The sequence below is a fragment of the Thermobia domestica genome, chromosome 8 (assembly GCF_964235325.1).
Source record: "Thermobia domestica chromosome 8, izTheDome1.hap1.1, whole genome shotgun sequence".
In the NCBI taxonomy this organism is placed as follows: domain Eukaryota; kingdom Metazoa; phylum Arthropoda; class Insecta; order Zygentoma; family Lepismatidae; genus Thermobia; species Thermobia domestica.
In genome coordinates, this window is record NC_137461.1 from 149,685,253 (window position 1) to 149,707,849 (window position 22,597).

A 22,597-nucleotide genomic window follows, 5' to 3' on the forward strand; every position below is an offset into this window, starting at 1 on the left:
ATGTGGATCTAATAACGTAAAGAATCCATATTTTCGAAGTGATGTTAGGAAACACCCGATTATAAGAAGACTAGGAGAGTATTTTGGTGGACGGAGCCATGAGAAATTGCTATCAGAAATCATGCATTTTTATTATTATTTTATAACAAGTCTCATCCAACAGGGGGTGCTTTCTCTATTTATGTAATTTTTAATCATTTTTTTATCCTCTATGTTAAGAGAGGTATTACAGAATTTATGAAAAATGTCTCGGAAGAAATCCAGCACTTATCCACATCGGTGGACCTAGGTATAGAGAGATTACATCTATTCTGTTATCGTATTTGTAGGGCTTAACAACTAGAATCAGTTTGTTCTCTTGTTTGCTCCTTCTTCACTCAATATTCTATCATGGTAATTGGTCTAATTACACTCTTTAGCAATTATGTTGGATATAAGAGTAATGACTAATCTAATTCCAGTTGTTTTTGTCAGAAAAAAAGTTAAAGCAGTGTGTTGTTTCCATTGTTTTGCTTTGTTATAATACCAGATTATATATATATATATATATATCAATTGTTTCTTATTTTGTAAATGGTTAAGGTAAAATTATATCACGTTGCACCAGTTTAAAATGATTTTGACTCCATATTTTTGAGCAATAATTTCCGACTGGCCTATGTATGATGTGTGAGAACGCACTTTTATAATGTGAGAAAAGCATAAACACAATAAGGAAAGAAGAGGAAGGAAGTCAAGTGTTGGCAGTGTATGCTTAGTAATAGACTCACGAGTAGTACGCTTGCAAAATCATCAACGACGCAATCGATGATCTTCTTTGTCTGCTACCACTGTCTCTTATCATCATGAGACTGCCTACCATCTCCCTCCCTTCCATGTGTGGTCTCCTGTAAAGCGGAGTAGCATACTGAGTCGTCTTAGAGCATTTTGCATTTATTTGAGTATTATTATGTATTTTTAATTGAAATTTCAATTCTGAAACTAAATTGTAATTGATCACAGATTGTAATATCTAAACACTGTAATATCTAAACATTGTAATATCTAAATTCAGTGCATGATTAAGTTCATTAACATCTCTACTTATGTTCTAGCTTCAATTGATCCAAGCGTACTGAATCCTGAAGATGTGTCTCGAGCGATTTGCTGCCATTCAGAGTATATAATGGAGGAAGACGATACTCAGTTAGTAGGCATGGTAGCTTTAATAGATGCTGCATCTCCACGATGGCAGTTACTTCGAATGTGTACTCCATACACCATCAGAACGGCTCTTTACATGATTGAGGTGAGTATGTTGTACTTCTTAACAATATTAAGATTAGCGACATTTCTTTTCTGCGAAAGCAAAAATAATGTATCAAGAGCATATAGAGTGATTCTTGAGCAATATGCCAGAGTGATTCTTGATCAAATTTTGTGAAGGTTCCCTCGTTTCATTTTCTTTTTTCTTAAATCATTAAGTTACGTAGCGATACAACCGTAGTGTGTTGAAGATAGGATTTCATTGAATGAAATTCATTCTAAGAAGTGTATTACTAAACAGATATATCTTGACGAATGTATTGTTCCGTTGAGTTAAAGAGGGTCTGGAATATTGGGACAACATAGAATGTTTATGGCTGACTTGTAGCATTAGATATATCATGTAAGATGGCTTTGTTTTGTTATTCATGCTGTAACTTGTGTTTGTTGAGTATGTTTTACGTTCTTTCGTCGCACCGAGGTTATAAACTACTGAACCTACTATGAATGAGTGCTAAAAGCAGCGACTAGGTCTTGAATTCGATCGGTTGGTGGATGCATATACTATCGCATAAGATTGACTAACGCAGTATAGGTCGTTCTCAATCACACTATCTGTTAATATATATAAAATATACAAACAATACGATAATTTTGGAAAGTAGGTAATTGAATCAGCAACTTTCAGTATTTTGAAACCACACAAATTGTATATATATATTTCAAATGTTTCCAATAAATTTTATGCTTTCCATGCGAAGATTGAGCATTCTGCTAAATATTTTACGATTTGGACTAGATTTGAAGACTACTTGGAACATGGAGTTTCTTCTTTTTTAACTTCAAGCAATGTTAATATTTATTTTATATAAAAAATTTAGTACAGCTTGGGTGAAGATGGAAAGGAGTTTAAGATGCTAATTACATTGTCTCTTTGTATTGCTATAGGCTTATCCTTTGTGTCAGAAGATAACCGCTTCTAGGATCTTCTGATTTGTTAATTAAATTTGAACCTAATTCCTTCAAAAACACTCTGGCTTCTCTGCTACAAATACCCATTGTTTCAGTGGCAAACGCAATAAAAATATGATCTGTAAGTTTTGAATACTTAGAATGTTTTCACATACACGCTGTCAATGCTGCACTTCCCGCTTCTTCACTAGTGGACTTTAAGTATGGTGAGACAAAGTTATCTACACATGTTACATCCTATACTAGATACTAGCCTCTTTCCAAGATGTCAAGGTAATTCCATCTGGCCACTTATCATTTTGATACATTCCTGGTGGCTCTAAAATGTTATAACAGTCTATACTGATGAGGGTTCGTTTTATTATTTGATTTAATTCACTGTGGCGTGAAATTTTCCCCCATTTTTGATGAAACTTGATGCGTGTAACCCTTTCTCGTCCATTCGACTTTGACACGCACATGTGAATTCATGGCAAATATTAAGTCCTAAGCGTAACACTACACATATCTGAAAAATATTTGTATCTATAAATGTTCCAATGTTTTTTGAGGGAGTGGCTTGCAACCATGCTCCAGATTCTTTTTGTCGTAGTGCTTTGACGCGAACTGAATCAACATCATCTTGCGAAATTATCTCTTTTTCAGCTATCTCGTTGATTACAATTGCATCCCATTTCTTTTGCGACTGCTTTGCAACCGGTATTGTGTTGTAAATGCCTCTGTCAGATAAGGAATCTTCACTTCGTCAACTGGAATATTAAGAACTTTGGAGACGAGCAACAACATAAGAAGAAGACAGAAATGAGGGGAGGTTCAAATCTGAAACTTTTCGTACCCCTAAACCTCCTAAACGAATGGGTAAGCTTGCTTGTGCCCAATGAGTTTCGTTTAACTTATAATTGAGTATTGACTGCAAACACATTTTCAAAATGTCATATACTTGAAAAATTTTAGTTTGCCTGAACCATGTTGTAACGATACGTAGAAAATAAGTCAATTGAGAAATACCTAAACGATTTTTTAAATGGAAAAAAGCTATATGTGCTGGTACTTTTTTCAACCTCTCGGTTATTTTTTAAACAAAAACTGTTTAGGTGATCCTCCAATCATTTATCATATCCATCTTCGTGTAGTAGTGTTCCCAATAATGATATCTCATGAGTTGGTACTGTTCGTATTCCAGGTTGCACAGCCTGCTTTTTTCAGCTTCAATGATGGGATCTGGTGTTCCCGACGTAAAAAATAGTTCACATTTTAATAGATTTATTTGTAATCATATTTTACTTGATTCTGTAAGTAAAACATTTAAGTCGTGTATGACTATCTGTGGTGACCCACCTAAAGTAGAATCATCAAGATAAAACACATTTAGTTCTGAACACTACGTACTAATTACAGGGTGAATTGCTAAACTAAATAGCATTGGTCCTGCAGGATCACCCTGTTGACATCCGACCTGTGATGAAATTGTTCTGTCTCCTAAAAATAGCTTGGACGGATTATCATAGCTTTGCCAAAAATAGGGATATAGCTGGGGTATAACTCGTTGCACTTCTTTTAACATAGAGTCTCTTTCCACAGTGTTAAATGCATTTTTATAATCTATTTTGAGGATTATGTTGTTAGATTTTTGGTGTGATTTAATGAATGCAAGGGTAGTATGCATGATTGTTTCACTCCCCTTCTTCGTCGCAAAACCAAGCTGATGTGGTTGCAAATGGTTTGTGCAGTGATTATAGACTGATGATACAGTTATTTTGGAAGCCAATCTTTTGAACACACATCCAACTGCTATCGGCCTTACACCACAATCGTTTTTCTGCAGAGCAAACAGGTTAGCACCGAAGAGATAATTACATATATCCTGATTTATTTTTCCATTTAAAATGAGGTTTACCAACTTCATTATTGAACTGAGCAAGATCCCCGCTGCATCACCTGCCGATTTCAATGTTAGATCTTTTAAGTGTTGAGGTGACAGTCCATCTATTCCTGAAGCAGAACCACTGGGAAAGTTATGAATTGCTTTCAGAACCATATCTTCCATTACTCTAATGTAAGGGTCTAGTTCTTCTGGAGGATTTGGCATCTCAAGGACCCTGGAAGGCGATGGATGTTTGGTTACGAGTATGTGGTATGTTTCCTCATTGGAAGAAGTTAAACTGTCATCTGATGCTAGTAACCTCAATGCGCCTCTTGTATCAAAATCAGAAATTTTTGACGTAATTCTGTTTGTTAAATCAGGCTTGCGTTTCTTGCCAGAATCTTAAGGACATTCCGTGAAGGAGCTCTCTTTTAAATTATTTTTGATGATGTTAGTAACTGACTCTGAGCTGGGCTTCCTGGGAAGTCGTAAGTTATAAAAAATAGAAAAGGAATACATTTTTCCAGGAAGAAAAATCATTACTAATAATACATTCATCTATTATATGTGCGAGTTTGTTTGCTACTCCATTTCTTGCTTCTCTCGGGATTCTTTTTATTATCCATATGTTGGATGTCAATGTTGTAAGCTCTGTTACGAAATCTTGGGAATTTACTTGAAGGTGTGTTTCCTGTGTAGCGTGTTCCCTTGCTTTGTATATGTTTAATCCTTTCCTGCTCGGAAATTCTTTACCACATTCTGCACATATTGGAATCACTATACTGGTTTCCATTATATAAATTTTATCCAATGGTTATCTATAAAAAATGAATTGTTTTTACTTTTACGTCCGATGGTTAGGCTAAAGGAGACGGTGAAGATGAAATAATGAAAGAAATGGTGGAATGAAGAATGGGAGGAAACGGGAGAACCCCGAGAAAACCGATGCACACGGTGTTTGTTCGGCACCAAGTTCACTTAGCGCGAGCTGGGATCGAACCAGGAACCCCAAGCTCAGAGGTAAACGCTCTATTACTGAGCTACCGCGCCCCCTTATCTGTGTACCTGCTGTATCTATAATCCAGGTAAATTCATTAGTCTTCCTGTGCAGTGTTAAGTACAGCGGTTGTTAATACAATAGGAAATAAATTTATATAGGTTACTAATGTCAGTATACACACATATACCGCTTTTCCAATGTCGAATAAAATATTATTGATTAACATGAGTAAGCGAAATTTCCGAAAGAAATGTCGTACCAATCCAAAGTTTAACAAATGGCTTTCATTTCACAGTGTGAAAGTACGGTATACTTCCAAACTATGGCAATTCAATACAAAAACTTGAAGTAGTATATCTGTAACTACTGTTTGTAATATGTTAATAAGATCTAACATAGAACCTGTTCCTCGGACGCTGAATACATATCAGAAGGCCATCACTCTCTATCCCTTACTGTTTTTGTTTTATGGTGATAAAGGTTAAAACCGCAAATCGTTAATTTGAACCACTTTCGGTTTGAATAGATAATTAAGAAGGAAAATAGAACATACACTTGGGAAGCTGAATTTCTTACCAAAAAAACTACATCTCGATATCTTACCGTTTTTCCTCTACACAAATCAGTATTGAAATCGGAAGTATTAGTAAATTTCAACCACTTTTGTTTTACATATATTGTTTCTGGCTGTGGTTGTACGTTCCCTTCACACTCCGAATAGATAGCAGAAAACAGCTTGTTGCTATGTATTGCGATTTCTGTTCTTTGGTGATAAATGTTGAAACCGAATATTGTTAACTACTTCTGTATTCAATAGATTGCTAATAGAGGAGATAAACCTACTCTTCGAAAGATAAATCGATTGGAAGATACTCTTACCGTTTCTGATCTATGGAAAGCAATATTAAAACCGCAAGTAGTAGTAAATTACAACCAATTGCGATTTTGGTATAATATTGTAAGTTGTAACTATATGTTCTCTTGACATCGTGAATCGACTGCATAAAACCACTTTTGTCGCTATTTATTAACATTCTTGTTCTATGGTGACAAGGTTTGGCAACCATAAAGAATTAATTTGAACCACTCAGGTTCGAATAAAGAGCAAACGGAGAAAGCAGAACATGTTCTTCGAAATCAATTGCAAAACACCGCATCGCGATATATCTTACCGTTTTTGCTTTATGGAAATTAGTATTGAAACCGGAAGTAGTAGTAAGTTTCAACCACTTCTGTTTTTGGTAGAGTGTTGCTGTTTGTGATGCTATGTTCTCTTGACTACCTGAATCGTTTGCAGAAAAATGCTTATCGCTGTCTAAAACAATTTTGTTCTATGGAGATATACGTTGAAACCGCAAATGGTTTATTTTAACTACTTTTGGTTAGAATAGATAGCTAGTGGCGGAGAAGAAACCTATTCTTCGGATACTTAATCAATTGCATAAAACCGCATGTCGTTATCTCTTACTGTTTTTGCTCCACGAATATCAGTATTGAAACCGGAAGTAATAGGATATTTCAACCACTTCTGGTCTTGGTAGAATGTTTATGATAGTCATGATAAGTTGCCTAGAGACGCTTAATCCTTTGCAAAAACTGGTTCTCGCTATATTTTACTGTTTTCGTTCTGTGGCTATAAACTCTAAAACCGGAAATGGCTAATTTGAATCATTTTTAGTTTTAATAGAAGGTTAATTTCGAAGATGGAATCTATTCTTTGGACGCTAATTCAATAGCAGAAAATAGCTTCTCGCTATCTATTTTCGTTTTTTTATGGTGATAAACGTTGAAACAGGAAGTGGCCAATTTGAATCACTTTGGTTTGAATAGAGAGTTAACGAAGAAGATGGAACCTCTCCTTTGGGCACTGAATCGATTGCAAGAAACCACATGTCAGTATGCCTTACCGTTTTTGCTTTGATACCTGTGGACAGATGGAAGGACAAAGCCGTTTTATAACACATGTAGAATACTTCTGACACTTTGTGTAGCATAGCATGGAGCCCTAAATTGTCACGATTTGCCTATTCTCAAAGTAAGTTGAGTTTTTCGGGATTTAAGAAAAATCATTTACAAGGAGAAGATATACAGCATGTGTAATCATGGTTGCCGAGGAAAAAGGGAGCAAAGATCCACTCAAGTGCAAAATCCTGTCATACGGACTACTGACTTCAAAAGTGTTAAATATAAAACAGACTTTAAACTTTTAATTCAATCCGACTACTACTTGCAATGCTACTACTACTAACATTTTATACTAATTGCACTCCATTTGTTTACCCTAGAATTTGTAACGAACATTAGTGAATAAGTGTTAAGAACTTTAGTTCTACCTGCATTTGAAATGCAGTGGAATATTTCAAACTTTACACAGAGTCGGCAAGGAAACTGAAAAGTATAGTAGTATAACATGATGCATCTGTACCTATTTCATTCCTTAACAAGTATGTTTTTTTTTTTTTTTTTTTTTTTTTTTTTTTTGTAGGAAACGTATTCTTATTGTCAGAATATTTATGGAATTCAAATAATGGGTGCTTACCTTTAAGTGCACGCGCTTCTATTTAGCAGATATGTAGGATGTGAGGATATTATCTCGAAAGCAATAAAAGAAATCTACTGTAATACTGGAGCTTTACTAGAAATGTATGATAACATTAGTTTCTTTCGCATATTACTCAAGTTTTTCTTTAATTTCTATCAAACACAATTACAGAAATAGAAACAAGATCGCAAATTGGATATTTCATGTTAGTTTGCGTTATCCTTTTATCTGTTCTAGTAAAAAGAGAGATACTTCTTGCTGAAGCTTAACAACTGTGTGAGGACTGACGTATTGTTTATCTAGTTTTACTTTGACGGTTATGTTTAGAAAATTAGTTTATTTTTAAGCTCACGTTTTGCAAAAACTGAACTATTTTGGAAATTAGATATTTAAAAAATGAACTTTACAAGGTAAGTATCTAAGCTTTAACTAACCAAAGATTCGACTATGTGAGTCATTTTTGAGTGATATGTCAAGTCATGTCTTTTTTGTTATAGCTTAATTTAACACTACTCAACAAGACGAGGAATTTGAAAATATTTTCCAGCTTATACGATGTATTATCTACTAAATGTCAAAATTTAAAAATAATTATTTTTAAGGATTTACATTATTTAAAAATTGTAAAACCATCCCGACATTAAACCTAACATAGAACTTTAATAAAAATATCCTTCTTGGTTTTAAAATTTGATGATCACTTTTGCTTTCCCAATAAAGTTGCACAGTTGTATATTAAACAGTAGATAACCAAAGTAAATTTAACAACTTACTTTTCTTTTTATTGTGTAACAAATGACGTTTTCAAGATATACAACTTGTATTTGTTCTAGATATTAATACGTAACGTTAAAGCAAAAGTTTTTTCACTCTTTTTTTCTTAACTTTTTATGATTTTAATGTTAATTATTTATAAGTATGTAGACTGAATAGTGAGATCAATTTGACATTGTACAAACGCAAGCAGTTTCTTGCACCAGCTACAATAATATAAAATTCATCAGAAATAAAATAGCGTATAATATAATGTTAATGTTGTTGTCTTTTATTTAATTCTGGGGTGTAGTGAATTAATTAATATACATATATATTTCACACAAATTTTAGTAATTACATTTTCATATTTTCCAGGAAACTTATCCAATTGACGTGAAAGCATGGCATATAGTGAACAATTCCTATGTATTCAATGTGTTATATTCTGTAGTGAAGCCTTTCCTACCGGAGAAAATTACCAAAGGAGTAAGATATATTTTATTCACAAATAAAACCATTTTAGCTTTAAGAACTAGTCTATGTGAAGTATTATTCCTATTTTAGAATATAGGCCTATATGAAATGAATTGAAATCTTTAAGTTTTATGTTCCACCTTTATACCAGGCTAAAGGGGATGGTGATGATTAGAAATGGATAAAACGTTGGAATGAAGAAAGTGTGAGGAAACGGAAGAACCGGAGAAAACCCACGTATACGGTGTTCGACCACCATAAACTTTGTTCTACCGTGGCCCTTTAGAATATATATCACATTATTTAATAAGATGATCTTAATATATATCACGACACCATCAATTTTAGGGGGTGATTCCTGACACCAAAATAAGGCAAATAAGAATACATTACTCTGAGTGTTTAATATCTCCTTTCGGCTCTGTGGCTAGTCGAACTTTATCGAAAAAAGTGAGAAAGCTGCTGTAACTCGAGAACGAAGTTTGGCGGATCGAAGACGGGTAAAAGGGAACAATCATTATTTTTTGTTGCATATGCCATTGATACATAATTTTACTAATAAGTGCCAAAGAGTAGTGTCGAAACTCCTCTCTTCAACCAGCACCTAAATATCATATGTCCTGTCAAGATTGGGCGTTACTGCTATTTTAAGTATTTGATTTTGGAAGAATATCCATGGAATTTCCAAATTTGTTTGGGACTACCCTTTCGCCATCACTGCCATATTCAATTAAATATTAATAACACATACGTCAAAGTAATGAATTCGTCTTTACACGGCTTTGATCTGACATTCTTTTCTCGAGTTTATGGTAGTTTTCCATTTTTTCGACAAATTTTTAACTGGTTATTAAGGCTAAAAAAGGCATTAGTCGACTGATTTGACTTTTATATATCAGATGATAGGTCAAACAACTATAAAAACAAACTCATGAGGTCAATTGTCTCCAGTTGCAAATACAAGAAAACATGCCTAGTAGTATTAAATAATATTATTCCTAGTAGTAGAAATTCAATAAATGTTGAACTTTTAAATTAAAACGAACTCATTTAGGAAAGCAAACATGAACAGGTAGACCAGACTAGGCTTCGTAAGGTAGACTGGGAATTGAAACTAAGACAAGATCTCATCACAGGTTGATGTCTGTCTACTGTCCAAATCAAGTTTTAAATCTCGTATATTGTTCACACATATCACAATAACAAATAATAATTTGAAGTGTTTTGAACACATGAGTTACCAACAAACAAACAGACATGGTAACACAGTAATGATAATAAAGTGGTTACAGTTAGGTGATTACTGAATAAACTGAAATGAAATTTCTAGCATTGTACCCCTCGAATATGCCCAGTAGGCTAAGACAGACGAATGACTAATGAAAGTAAATGATTATAAAAGAATTGGTGGAATGCTCATGTGAGAGAAAACGTCAGAATCGCGAGAAAATTCACGAACTCAATGATGTCCATCAGAAACTCATATGGCATGGGATTGAACTAGCGACCCCTCGCACCAGTGGTGAGCTCTCCACCACCAATTAACCATGTCCTTTTATAACGAATGTTTCTAATGTGTCATAACGAGTAAATTCTGTTGCAGTGAAAAAAAATGAAATCTTTGAGTTTTACGTCCCACGGTTATGCCGGTTAGGCTAAAGGAGACGGTGATGATGAGTAATGAATGAAATGGTGGAATGAAGAAAGTGGGAGGAAACGGGAGAACCCCGAGAAAACCCACGCACACGGTGTTTGTCCACCACAAGGTTCACTTGGCGAGGGCTGGGATCGAACCTGGGACCCCAAGCACCAGAGGTGAACGCTCTACCACTGAGCCACCGCGGCCCCTCTGTTGCAGTGAGTGAAGCAATATGAAGAAAACCGATTTACACTGACGGAACTTAACAAATGGCTGAATTTTTCAAACATTTGGTTTTATTGCTGTTTTTCCGTTATGTATCTCCGAAAACGTACAAAATGCAATATTTTCATGGTCTAGACTTTTGGAAGTGTACCATCAGATACCAAACATTTCTCGCACTCAAAGCCTACGACAGAAAAATTATAAGGATGTTCGTATCCTCAGAACACTAGTGAGGTTGTTAAAAATAAGAAAGTTAAAGTTTTAAAGTAATAACACATATAATACATAATGAATTCGTGGAATACATAATGAGTTATCTGATAATATTTCTCTTGTTCGGGCTCGAAAAATCGAGCTCCAGGTAGCCATGACGACTGTGAATCTGAGTCTTGCGCCTACATGGTTTGAATTCAAAATATGAGGCCCATGTATCAATTGTATTTTATTACTATGGTGCATAGATTCGAGAACTGGCCACTAAGTCAGAGGAAAATTTTTCGAGCATTACTTTTGCTCATGATACTTTTTTGGAAGTCCAACTATCTGTCTGTCTCTGTTTTCTTAGCTTTCTTTAATTCCAAACCAAAGAAAGCATTTCCTTTCTAGAAATAAAGATTTTTAAAAGGCATTACGATCCTTTTGGTTCATAAAGTGCTATATTTGTTGACATAGATAATAACATGGATATTCACTACATTTAAAACTCTATGCCGACAAATTTTCAATATATACAATTAAGAATTTGAGAAATGTATACGAGCAAATAGAATATGAACTTTCAATGTACTGGAAGCACATTTTCAAACTGAAGATAAACTATACTTGTAACTGTAAAATCTGGACTTATTCTCAATCTGCGCATCATTTATTTATTTTTTTTTATTTGAATTTATGTAGTAGTTAGACTCCAAATATTCTCAACTAATAATATAATAAAATAATCCTGGTAATATATATGTAAATATTTGTAATAATAGAATATTACAGATCATTTTTAGTACATTTTAAACTAGGAAAATAGGTTTTATTAACATATTTTTGTATAGCAAATATTTTACTTATTTTGTCACTTTTCCTTTCATTATTCCACTAAATTTATTTGTAGTTTACAGTAAGAAGGTGCAATTTGAAAGGATTCTCTAAGGCTTTCTCTAACCAAAATATGGCGTCACGCCAGAACGCTTGTTTCTGTTACAGTAACGGAAACAGCTCATTTTTGCATTGTTTGAATGTTTTTATCTCCATAAATAAGAAATCTTTTCTTCTGCGATTTTTGGTACGTGCTGTATTGAAGACTATATTTACATGGTGGTATCATTAAATCAAAACTTTTGGTCAGAAATGAAATGTTCATTGAAGGTGCATGTGCTTACACAACTGCGTATTCCTGCCCTTTTGAAATGCAACCAATTGTTTACGGGAAATATACGAAGATATAAGCGTCATTTTGTATTCATGGCTAGCATGAATCTTTCATAATTCTTGTAGTGTCTTTCAGTGACAGTGTACCAAAGAGAATTTTTAGAAACAATGTTAATGTAAATTATGTTAGCATATGTGATTTTGTGTATATCATCATATAATTTTTAATTTTTGTCAAATGAGAAATTATATTATGATCATTTGAAATGGTATTATATATTGTTTTTAACTTTTGACTTACAGTTCATAGTAATAATATAGAAAATAACATATATATATTATTTTGAAAATCAATCACATATTGCCATCAACAAGTATTAAACACTTTTCCCTTTCTTTTTAGTTATACATTCACGGATACGACTACGCATCTCTACATAAGCACATTAGTGCTGACATTTTGCCTGCAAAATACGGGGGAAGTAAACCAGATTTTGATTACGAAGAATGGGGAAGAACTATCCTAATTCGGGAAGATACACTTAAAGGTAAACTAGCCAAAGAATGAAAGTGCAAAACCTTAATAATAACCAATATTTTTATATTAATCTAATCAAGTTCCGCAAAACACAAAAAGTTACAATTGTCGATGTTTACAGAGTAATAATTATTCAAACTATACTGATGCACATTAATGTAAATTTAGTAAATTCTTGTAATTGAGTTTTATAGGATTATTCATAGTAGTTTGCCCTTTCTATTACATTGTTTCAGATGAATTTAGTTATATTGTCATATTGTTTCACAGAAAAAGTTATATCTAAGTATTATACAAAATACAGTTAATGAAAGAATTACTACATGAAATGTTGTTAGAACAAGAAGAATGATAGGAATTCATAGTTGCAACTCATATCAGATATTGTTGTTTCCTTTGAACATGGTCAGCAAGCAAAGATCTCAATGTTTCGCAGATAATGGTGTATGTGGTTATTGCTTTAGGGAAGAAAGCTTTTGACCTAGAAGCCATATTAATATTCCTCACGAAGCTAAAGCCGAAACAAGAAAAATATATTTTAAAATTTATAGAAATTGAATAAAATTCACGTAGTTATCCGGAGATCTAAATTTCCAAGTATAGGGTACTTTTTATCTCTTACCCCTTCACCAATTCCAATTTCTAGAAGAGCTCATAACTCTTCTGCCTCAAAGAAAATATACAAAGCATTATTGATATCGAATATTTATGCAAGCTACCTCTGAAAGCGTAACTTTTCAAATGAGACTGCATTTCCCATTATAATCACCACGTTCCAATACCAAAGAATACGCATGATAATTTTCTATGAAATGTAGGTACAGCAAGTTTCATCACTATTGAAAATTCATGTAATCTATTTAATTGGACGCAATGTTGCTAGTCTAATATTGTCTGGAACCTATAGTTAACTCTTCTTTTATCTTCACCACTTTCTCCGATATGTTATACACTATTCTCCCAAATTAACTTTAGCGCTTCTATCATTTTCTCCTTTCTCCACTTTCTTATAGTATTATATATTATGTTCTTCTACTACTTTTAACGTACTATTCTTTGACATTGTCCTAGAAGATTGTGTTGACATGCACACTGAACAAAACTCATTGTCTTCACATCTACACTAAACAAAAGTCTCCTTTTTCTTTGCTGTCTTTTATCTCCTCTAACACACTCGTCAGCTCTTCTTTGTTTTTCACTCGTCTACTTTCTTGTTCTTCTCTTTTATTTCATCTACGATCCTTTTTATATCTTCTTCTAACGATTCAAAAATATTATTCCTATAGTCCACCACTAGTCTAAGATTAATTTCCTTTACGTGTATTTTTGGAAATCTTTCCATACTTGATATACTGCCAGTCTAATTAATTAAGTTCTTGAATCCTTCCTTCTTACCATTCTCTACTATTATCTTTCTTATATATTCTTTCACGTTATTATTCTCTATACTCTATATGCGTAATCAAATAGTTCAAGTTCCCATTGTACAATCTTTCGTCCATTACCACTCCTGTTTATTCTTTGTCTGCTTCTTAAATCGCAATGTACTTTCTTTTCCTTAATGTCTTTAATTGGTCTTTGACATTTTTCTTAAGTGTCTTTTTCTTCTTGCTGGGTTCTGTTTCTCAATTACCACTGATTTTCTCCTTATTCTTTCGCTCTATTCTTCTCTTATTCGGTAATGACCTGTTCTACGTGAAAAAAATATTGTTTTTAGTCTTTTCCTCTTTCCTTTTTAAATTTATGACCTAGTTCTAGATATCTCTTCTCTTCGTCTTTAATTATGCCTTCCCTATTATTACTATTTTATTTGTACTTACTTCTTGTTTCTCGTTTCATCTATCCTCCTTACTTTTATCACTCTTTGTTTATATTTCTCATCAAATTTCTGTTCTCAACCTTCCAAGCTGTTCCCAAACGTCCAAGATGAAATCGTTTGCATAAAATAGAGAAAACCAATGCCACTACAGTACATGAATAAGTTTCTAAAAATGTCTTATTTGGTTACGGCCAGACGCTCAGTACCTATTTTAAAAAGTTATCAAACTAAATCTGTTTCAACAGTTAAAGCATGCGATTTTCTTTCGCACATATCCTTCATATGGTTTATGGGTCGAATAGTGACGAATATAATACTGTGAGTAAGTAAATATAGTAAATATAAGAATACTGTCAAAATTTCTGTAGATATCCGACAACGACAATGATAACTATCGTAAGAGTATAAAACCATTAGAAATAAAGAAACCACTAAAAGTCAAATAATTTCTTTACACATATGTATGCAAACACATGTATTCACATTCTAACAGAACATATTTTTTAACTTCGTGGTATACAGAGACAGAGGTAATGATAAATCTAGATCTTTGTTTAATACTGAGATGCTATTAAACCTACTGCACATTCTATATAATGGTGAGGCCTTATATATTTAAGTTTTTGGAACATCTACAGTCAACAGATGTCGGTTACGTAGATAGCCTGGTCTACCATTGAGTCCAATTTTTAGAAAAAAAAAATACTATTTCCAAAATAAGAATTCATAATTTTATAGAGAAATAATTGTTGAAAAATCTCATCTCTGTTACTCAAACTAAAATAGTTAAATTTATCTAGAAGGGTTTTATACGATATTTTGTTTTTTATATAGCGGAAGCTCCCATTGTTTTAAAATAGAGATAGCTTAAGAATTTCTTTTGAATACCTTGTATTTTCTCCTGAAGAGATTTATAATATGGAGCCCAAACAACGCATGTATATTCTGTCTTAGTCCGAACCAAGCTATTATACAATATAGAAATAGCTACAACGTCATTTAAAATTTTAGTGTTCCGTATAATAAAACCAAGTTGTCCATAGGCGTTAAGAACCACTTCAGTGATATGGTTATCAAATGATAAGTTATGTGTAATTTTTACCCCATAATTTTTACATGTGGTAATTTCTTCCATTTTTCGCAATTAAGAGTATATGAATAACAGTTAATATTCTTTTTCGCTCTTGACATTATCATAAATGCACATATTTTAATATTGAGGTCAAGCTTATTTTCTACACTATTTATATACTAAATCAAGATCTTCTTGCAGTTCTATTGTATCTGTAATACATCTTACTTCTTTATATAATTTTACACCGTCTGCATACCTAGGGTATTTGGAATGTTTTATTGAGAACTGTAAGTTATTAATGTACACTAGAAAAAATAATGGACCTAGATTTGATCCTTGAGGAACTCCCCCGGCAGCTACATATTTTGATGATTTTGATTGTTTCCATTGGACATAATATTTCCTTCTGGATAAGTATGATTTAATTAAATTTTAAAAATGTTGACTTAATCCATATGAAGATAATTTATTTAAAAGTATACTTTGATTTATTTTGTCAAAGGCTTTACTAAATTCAAGTAAATCGTATGTGTACTAGTTCGTTTGAAAGTAAACTGTGTATATCTTGAATGAAAATAATTAAATTTCTAGTTGTAGATCGACTATGGTAAAATCTATGTTGATTGACATCTATAAAGCATTTTACATGATTAAAAATTTTAGTATATAGGATATGTTCCAAAACCTTAGCCGGAGCGCAAATTACAGCAACTGGCCTGTAAGTTTCAATATTGCACGTATCACCTGACTTAAAAAATGGAGAAATTCGTATTATTTTCCAGTCTTCAGAAAATATTTGAGTCCTTGTTAGAAGATTAAAGATTGTACATAGCGAACGCATTAAAACATTTGAACACGCTTTTAGTAAATATGGAGGTATTCCATCTTGACCGCATGAGCGTCTTGGTTTCAGTTTTCTTATAGCATTTTTATACTCAACATCAGTAATTAAACCTAATGATAACGAGTTCGGTGATAATGGTCGAATATTTTCGCGCTCTGTATATTGTACAGAGCTATCTGTGTATACAGATTGAAAATATCTAGCAAGTCCTTCCGCTATATCACTTGTAGTTTCAAATGGATCATCTTGAAATTTCATTGAATAGTTCCTTACATTACTATTTACTCTTTTTATTATTTAAGAAATTCCGGAAAGACTTTGGATCAGATTTTATATTTTCTCTTTCTCGTATATAATTTGAGTATACTTTACTAATCATAGTTTTTACTTTTTCCTTGCTTGCCTAAATAATTTCTCATATACTTCCGCTATCGCAATATGTTTCCGATAGTTATCTTTTAATTTTAGCATCTTAATGATTTCTTTAGTAAACCAATATAGATATCTTCTACTTGTTCTTTTTCGTATTTTCAGAACCGTACTAGAAACAAACCTCACTAATTTTATTATAAAATATGCTAATAGCTACTTCTACATTATCTGCATTATACAAGGCAGACCAGTTCGTATCATGCAACATTATACAAAATTAAAGAAAGTCTGCTCTTCCAAAATTGTTATAATAAATAGTTTATTCTTTACCCTACTAACATTACTTTTTGTACTTATTAATATTTTTGAAGTAGGATGTTGCTTGTCTTCAGATACCATCGGCATTAATTCTCTAGTTACTACAGTATTTAAAATATTGGTTAAAACTAAATCAAGCGTTTTGTTGTTACTATTCTTAATGTCATTAAAGGAGAATAGATTATATAGGTTCATAAAATTTAACAAATTTTTGTAAGCGCTACCTTCTTTTTGTAAGTTATATTTCGATAATTAGAAGTAAACTAAAATCGCCAATAACTAGTATATTATGATATTGAAAATCCAGATGCGACTCAAATATGTTATAAAAAGACATATGCTTATCAATGGAAGAAGCAGGTGTAAAGTATACAGTTACAATATAGTATGATACACTATGCACAAGCACTTTTACAACTAAATATTTTGTTTTACTCTTTAAAGTCAACCAGTTTGGAATCGTATTTATTCCTTATTGCGATCAACACCCCACCACCACGTTTGTTTCCATTTCTATCGCATCAATATAACTTGTAATTATCATCAAATAATTCATTATTATAAAAATTACTATGCAACCAAGTTTCGGTAATAACAATTACAGTAAACTGGGTATACTTTGGCCCATTGTTTTTAATTTTCATAATTCCCATTCTAATATCTCCTAAGATTAGTGAGGTAATTTAATGACATTTCTCCTTATTGAAACGCAATCCTTTCGCTATCTTTTGGAAGCAGTAAACGCTCAGTGTGACCAAGAATGATGATTATAGTTCCAATGTTTTCATACTATGCAAGATTTTTCATTTTCACTTTAGCCCATTTGTCAAAATGAGTAATTAATACACCAAAGTATTGTAGTAGCACTGTATTTAGGAAGCAAAAGAGAAGAACAGGGTATTATAAACACACTGGTGAAATTATCAACGTTTTTACTCAATTTCAATCGAACGAGACATATCGTCTGATGAAAATCTACTTGAGTGGATACGAAACATCTATAAAAGAACGCTAGTAATTTCTGAATACATAACTTAAAATACCGATATTACAAACATAGGTGTGAAATCACTTTGTTCAATTTAGAGACAAACAAAAATATCGTTCAATGAAAATCTTTCTAAGTGGATGAATACTTAACATCCGAAAATAAGAGCACCATATTTTTCATTGCGGTAGAGTATTTTAGCGGTATCATACTGCTCAGTTTTAGGAAGAAAATTCTTGTAATTCTGGCACTGTATAATATCCTTTTTAGAAGCTAGTGGGGGGTTAATGTTCATTATTACATTGCAACATTTGTACACCATTTCACCTTAAATATTGGACCATTACCAGGACAGAAAATATGTGCTAATGTTGCCCCAAAAATTGGTCCAAAGTTACCCCACGAAATTAAACGCTTAATAGTTTGTGTGTAATTGAACAAACATTTAAGGCGTTAGCTTTATCAATATTCGCTATTGAACATGTTTTTATATTCTACTTACTTGTGCATTCAGGATATGTCACTTTAATGCAATGAACGAAAGTTGTGGAACGTGAAATATGATAAATGTATATTTGCTAACACTTGTTAGCATTTTGCTTCCCACGTTCTGGAAACAAATTACTAGTGCCAATATTCATGTGTTTTCAATGTTGCAATACTTCGATCCACAACTTTTCTTACTGATACAAACCATAATAACCATGTAGAAAGAAAGAAAATCTTTTTCTCCTCCTTTCGGCCGAAGTTGCCTTTAAAGGGCCAAAGAATATCCAGTTTACGGTACATGAAAATTATTACTCAGTGTATTTAAATAACATTCTCGACACTTGGTGTTTAAACCCGTAATATTTCGATAGTAAATGGTTAAATTATCAATTCTTACAGTATCCATTCGTTGTAACAAGGTTGATAACATCTTCGAGTATTCATAATCATGTCGATCCGTCCGTCCCCCACAGGGGACATAAAATATGACTATATTATTATTCCTTTACAACTTTAAAAACAGACTGGCGACATTGAAAACTGTTTACAGGGGATGATCCATCTATGATCATCCCCTGTAAATAGTTTTCAATCTTGCCAGTTTGATTTTAAAGTTGTAAGGAAATAATAATTTCGTTATATTTTATGTCCTCTGTAGATTATGCTGGAACTGATATGGTTAAAGCAAACACGAACGTATCTTCCTTTTTCTTTCCCAGTTTTATATTCCCTGAATAATCAACCTATAAGTAAGCATAGTTATTTTCTCGCTGCTTCTTTCTAGCTTGCCTAAAGATACGTCTTCTGTATGACGTAAGAGAGTGATTAACATAAATCATCTGATTGCAGATATAACCCAAAGTACTGTCTTTAAATTACTTTTTACTTTTCTTTGTTTAATAAACATTTCTTTATCTGTACACCTTACAAATCTTACAATAATATCACCACCAGTACCAGAGGATGAATAAAGTAATCTGTGGCAGGCATCAATCATTTCATCTGTAACAGTCATATCTAATGCTACCCCCACAGCAATATCTAATACATTTTCATTAATTTGTTTGTTAATACCATAAATTTCCAATGTATTCCGTCTGTTATATTGATCTACCTCATCAACTCGCAATTCTATGCCTGTGATATTTTTCTTTAGTGTTACATTTTCCTGTTTTAATTGTTCTACAGTGGCTAAATAAGTTTATATTGTTTCGTTTGTTTGCAAATTAAATCGGCGTTTTCATATAACTTTTTATGTGTCAGTTCTAATAAGTTTCCAAGTTCCCGTTTAGTTTCAAAGTTCGAGCTCTTTAGATCTGACATTTTCTGTTTTAGCTCTTGTAACAACGTAAACACATCAGAAAGAGTTGGTAATTCCGTATCTGGTCAAAAAAAAAAAAAAAAAATTCTAAATGCAAGCTACGTCTTCTTGTCTTATACTTGCAGCGGCAGGGTTGTTTCACTGATTTCATGAATTCTAAATCCGCCTCTTCTAATTTAGCACATTTAAGATGACATAATTTCAAACAGTCCGAGCACTGTAATTTAGAAGCTGTTTCTTCCTTCACAATAGTCTTTTTACATTCAATGAAGGAACTCATCGTGCTTCGATGTATCGAAACTAACAAAACGCAATAGTCTGCCCAACTAGCAGATTAATGTGTATTGGCAATACTGTATGTTTACATTACAGCCTAATACACAGCAAGGAAAGTTGACGACTAAGGCATTTTATATAAGATTTACCGCAGTTATACATACAGAACAATTGTCTACAGTACTTACTGTGTTTAACACATTCTCGGAAACCCACTTGGATGATAGCATTTTTCACATAAAACAGTAACTTATTGGAAGCAGAAAAACAGCGTTCAGTAGCCACACATCTCTGTTGCCATCTTGTTATGACAATCATTGCACCACACCTAGTTGAAAAGGAATTTAGTCTATTACACGTGTCTATGCTCCAACCAAATATACAGGATGTTTCAAAACAACAACGATAACGTTTGGGAGGTAATTCCTGACGCCAAAATAAGACAAAAAGTATAGAGCAACCTGGGTTTCGGAGTTATGGGCTGCCGAAAACTTGAAAAAAAAAACTTTAAAGGTCCATAGTCCAAAACTATCGGACCTACCGTAGTCGGGTCAAGACTTCACTTAGGAACTAATATGTGGGCTAGCCAAAAATACATGTTTCGAAATCCTAAGGTACTCAAGCAACAATTTTTATAGAAGCAGTTTGACTAGTGGCATATAATTTGAAGCACTCACCAACTACCTCTATAAAAATTGTTGCGGAAGTACTGCAGGATTCTGAAACATGGACATTTGGATAGGGCACATACTAGTTTCTAAATAAAGTCTTAACCCGACTACAATAGGTCCTATAGTTTTGGAGCTATTGACCTTTAAATTTCATTTTTTTCATGTTTTCGGCAGGCTATAACTCCGAAAAGAAGCATTTGTGCACCCAAGCTGGCCTATACTTTTCGTCTTATCTTGGTGTCAGAAATCACCTCCCAAACGTTGTCGGTGTTGTTTCTAAACACCCTGTATAGTTAAATTACTGGTGGAACCGACGTGTGCGAAGAGAGATAAAATGGATCGTATAAATAACCAGATCGACACATCACTAACCAGACTGTTTAACTAACTGTAATGTACCATTACAGTTGAAAGTAATGGCAATTTTTTTTACGCACCCTGTACCTAGTAAATTTTTTTTTCCCAATCTCGGTTTAGTTACACAATTTATTTACTCTCTTTACTTCGAATTAAATATAATGAATCGAAAGGTTTCATTAGTAACCATATTCCCACTGAATAATATATTTTATTTATATTTTGATTAAGTGTAAATCCCATTTTCGGATATATAAGTTGAATAGTTACAAGGTTTACCATTCTGACGTCATACCGAAACATAGTTCCGTCATTGGATATAAATTTTCTTAATTTCAGACCAATGTAGAATTTAGTCAGGTACCTAATCTTTCCCTCACCCCCTCTCACTAGTCCATAGTCACTTTCAGATCCGGTTATATCTGGATTTGCCAAATTTCTATTTGCTTTGTAATTTCCGCGGCTAAAGTTTTCGTTCTGATTGGAGGAATTCTCCTACCTCTGGCGTTTTCGGCGCAATGTTATCAGAATAATCGAAGACACGTCACGAAGCACTATCTGTGGAAGTGATCACCATATTTTGACTTCATTAGGACTGAAATTCAAACGAACTTAAGGTAATATCCAGTTAATTTCATTGATAAACGTCGTGTGATCATATAGGAGCCAGAAACACATATTTTTGTTCAAAGAACTGTAAAACCAGGGGAAAATATCTGCTTCCGGTTTTCTGTTTACTAGGAAGCCATGTTTGCTGCCCAGCTAGAATATACAGAGTGAAATAGTGACTTTACTTTCTTTTTCTTTCAAACCATAGATTCAGTTAGGGATTAGGGAAATTACGACCTGTTTAGTGCATGTTGTTCGTGTATACAGTAAATGTGATTTTTTATTATTTATTTAGTAATTGCATGTACGTAGTAGGTTTGATAGTTGTAATGTAAATAATCATAATGGCAGCTTAAGTTAGCTTAAAAGGGCTCCTATCCCCTTTTCCAAATTGAAACAGTTCTAGCGGGGGAATGGGTTAGTTATAGTTTGTTTTAGGGCCTTTTCCCCTCTCAGGGGAAGGGTCCCTCAATAAACCTCGTTAAGGTGCCCCCAGGGCATCAATCTTTAGCAATCATTATGTAAACAATTGGTCAGGTCAATTGGACCTAGGGTTACCTTTCTCATTTTGCCCCCCTTTAAGTTTAATAGAGCCGACTGTATATACCAACAAGGGAGTATTTTTCGTCAACATGCATGTAACTAAATGGTGCATGTTTGGTTTAGTTAGTTGTCTTTATGTATAGTACTAACAGTGGTGTATGTAGTTAGTAGTTTTGTGTGAGTGTGTGAATTTTCGATTAGGACAGTGTATAAATATGCGTTAATTTAGTACCATTTGTCTAACTCGAAGTATACTAAACCGGAGTAAATATTAAATTTCTGATTAATGAGTACAAGT

The 22,597-nt window shown here is 33.2% G+C and overlaps 1 protein-coding gene across 2 annotated transcripts in view; it reads left to right on the forward strand.

Moving 5' to 3' along the window:
- LOC145693275 (clavesin-1-like) overlaps positions 1-22,597 on the forward strand; it is a 126,717-nt gene that overhangs the window by 88,689 nt on the left and 15,431 nt on the right. For both annotated transcript variants that reach the window (XM_081769120.1, XM_081769119.1), the window contains exons 5-7: positions 1,095-1,288; positions 8,755-8,865; positions 12,483-12,627. In XM_081769120.1, the coding sequence (XP_081625246.1) occupies positions 1,095-1,288; positions 8,755-8,865; positions 12,483-12,627 (450 nt within the window). The remainder of the gene's footprint in view (positions 1-1,094; positions 1,289-8,754; positions 8,866-12,482; positions 12,628-22,597) is intronic.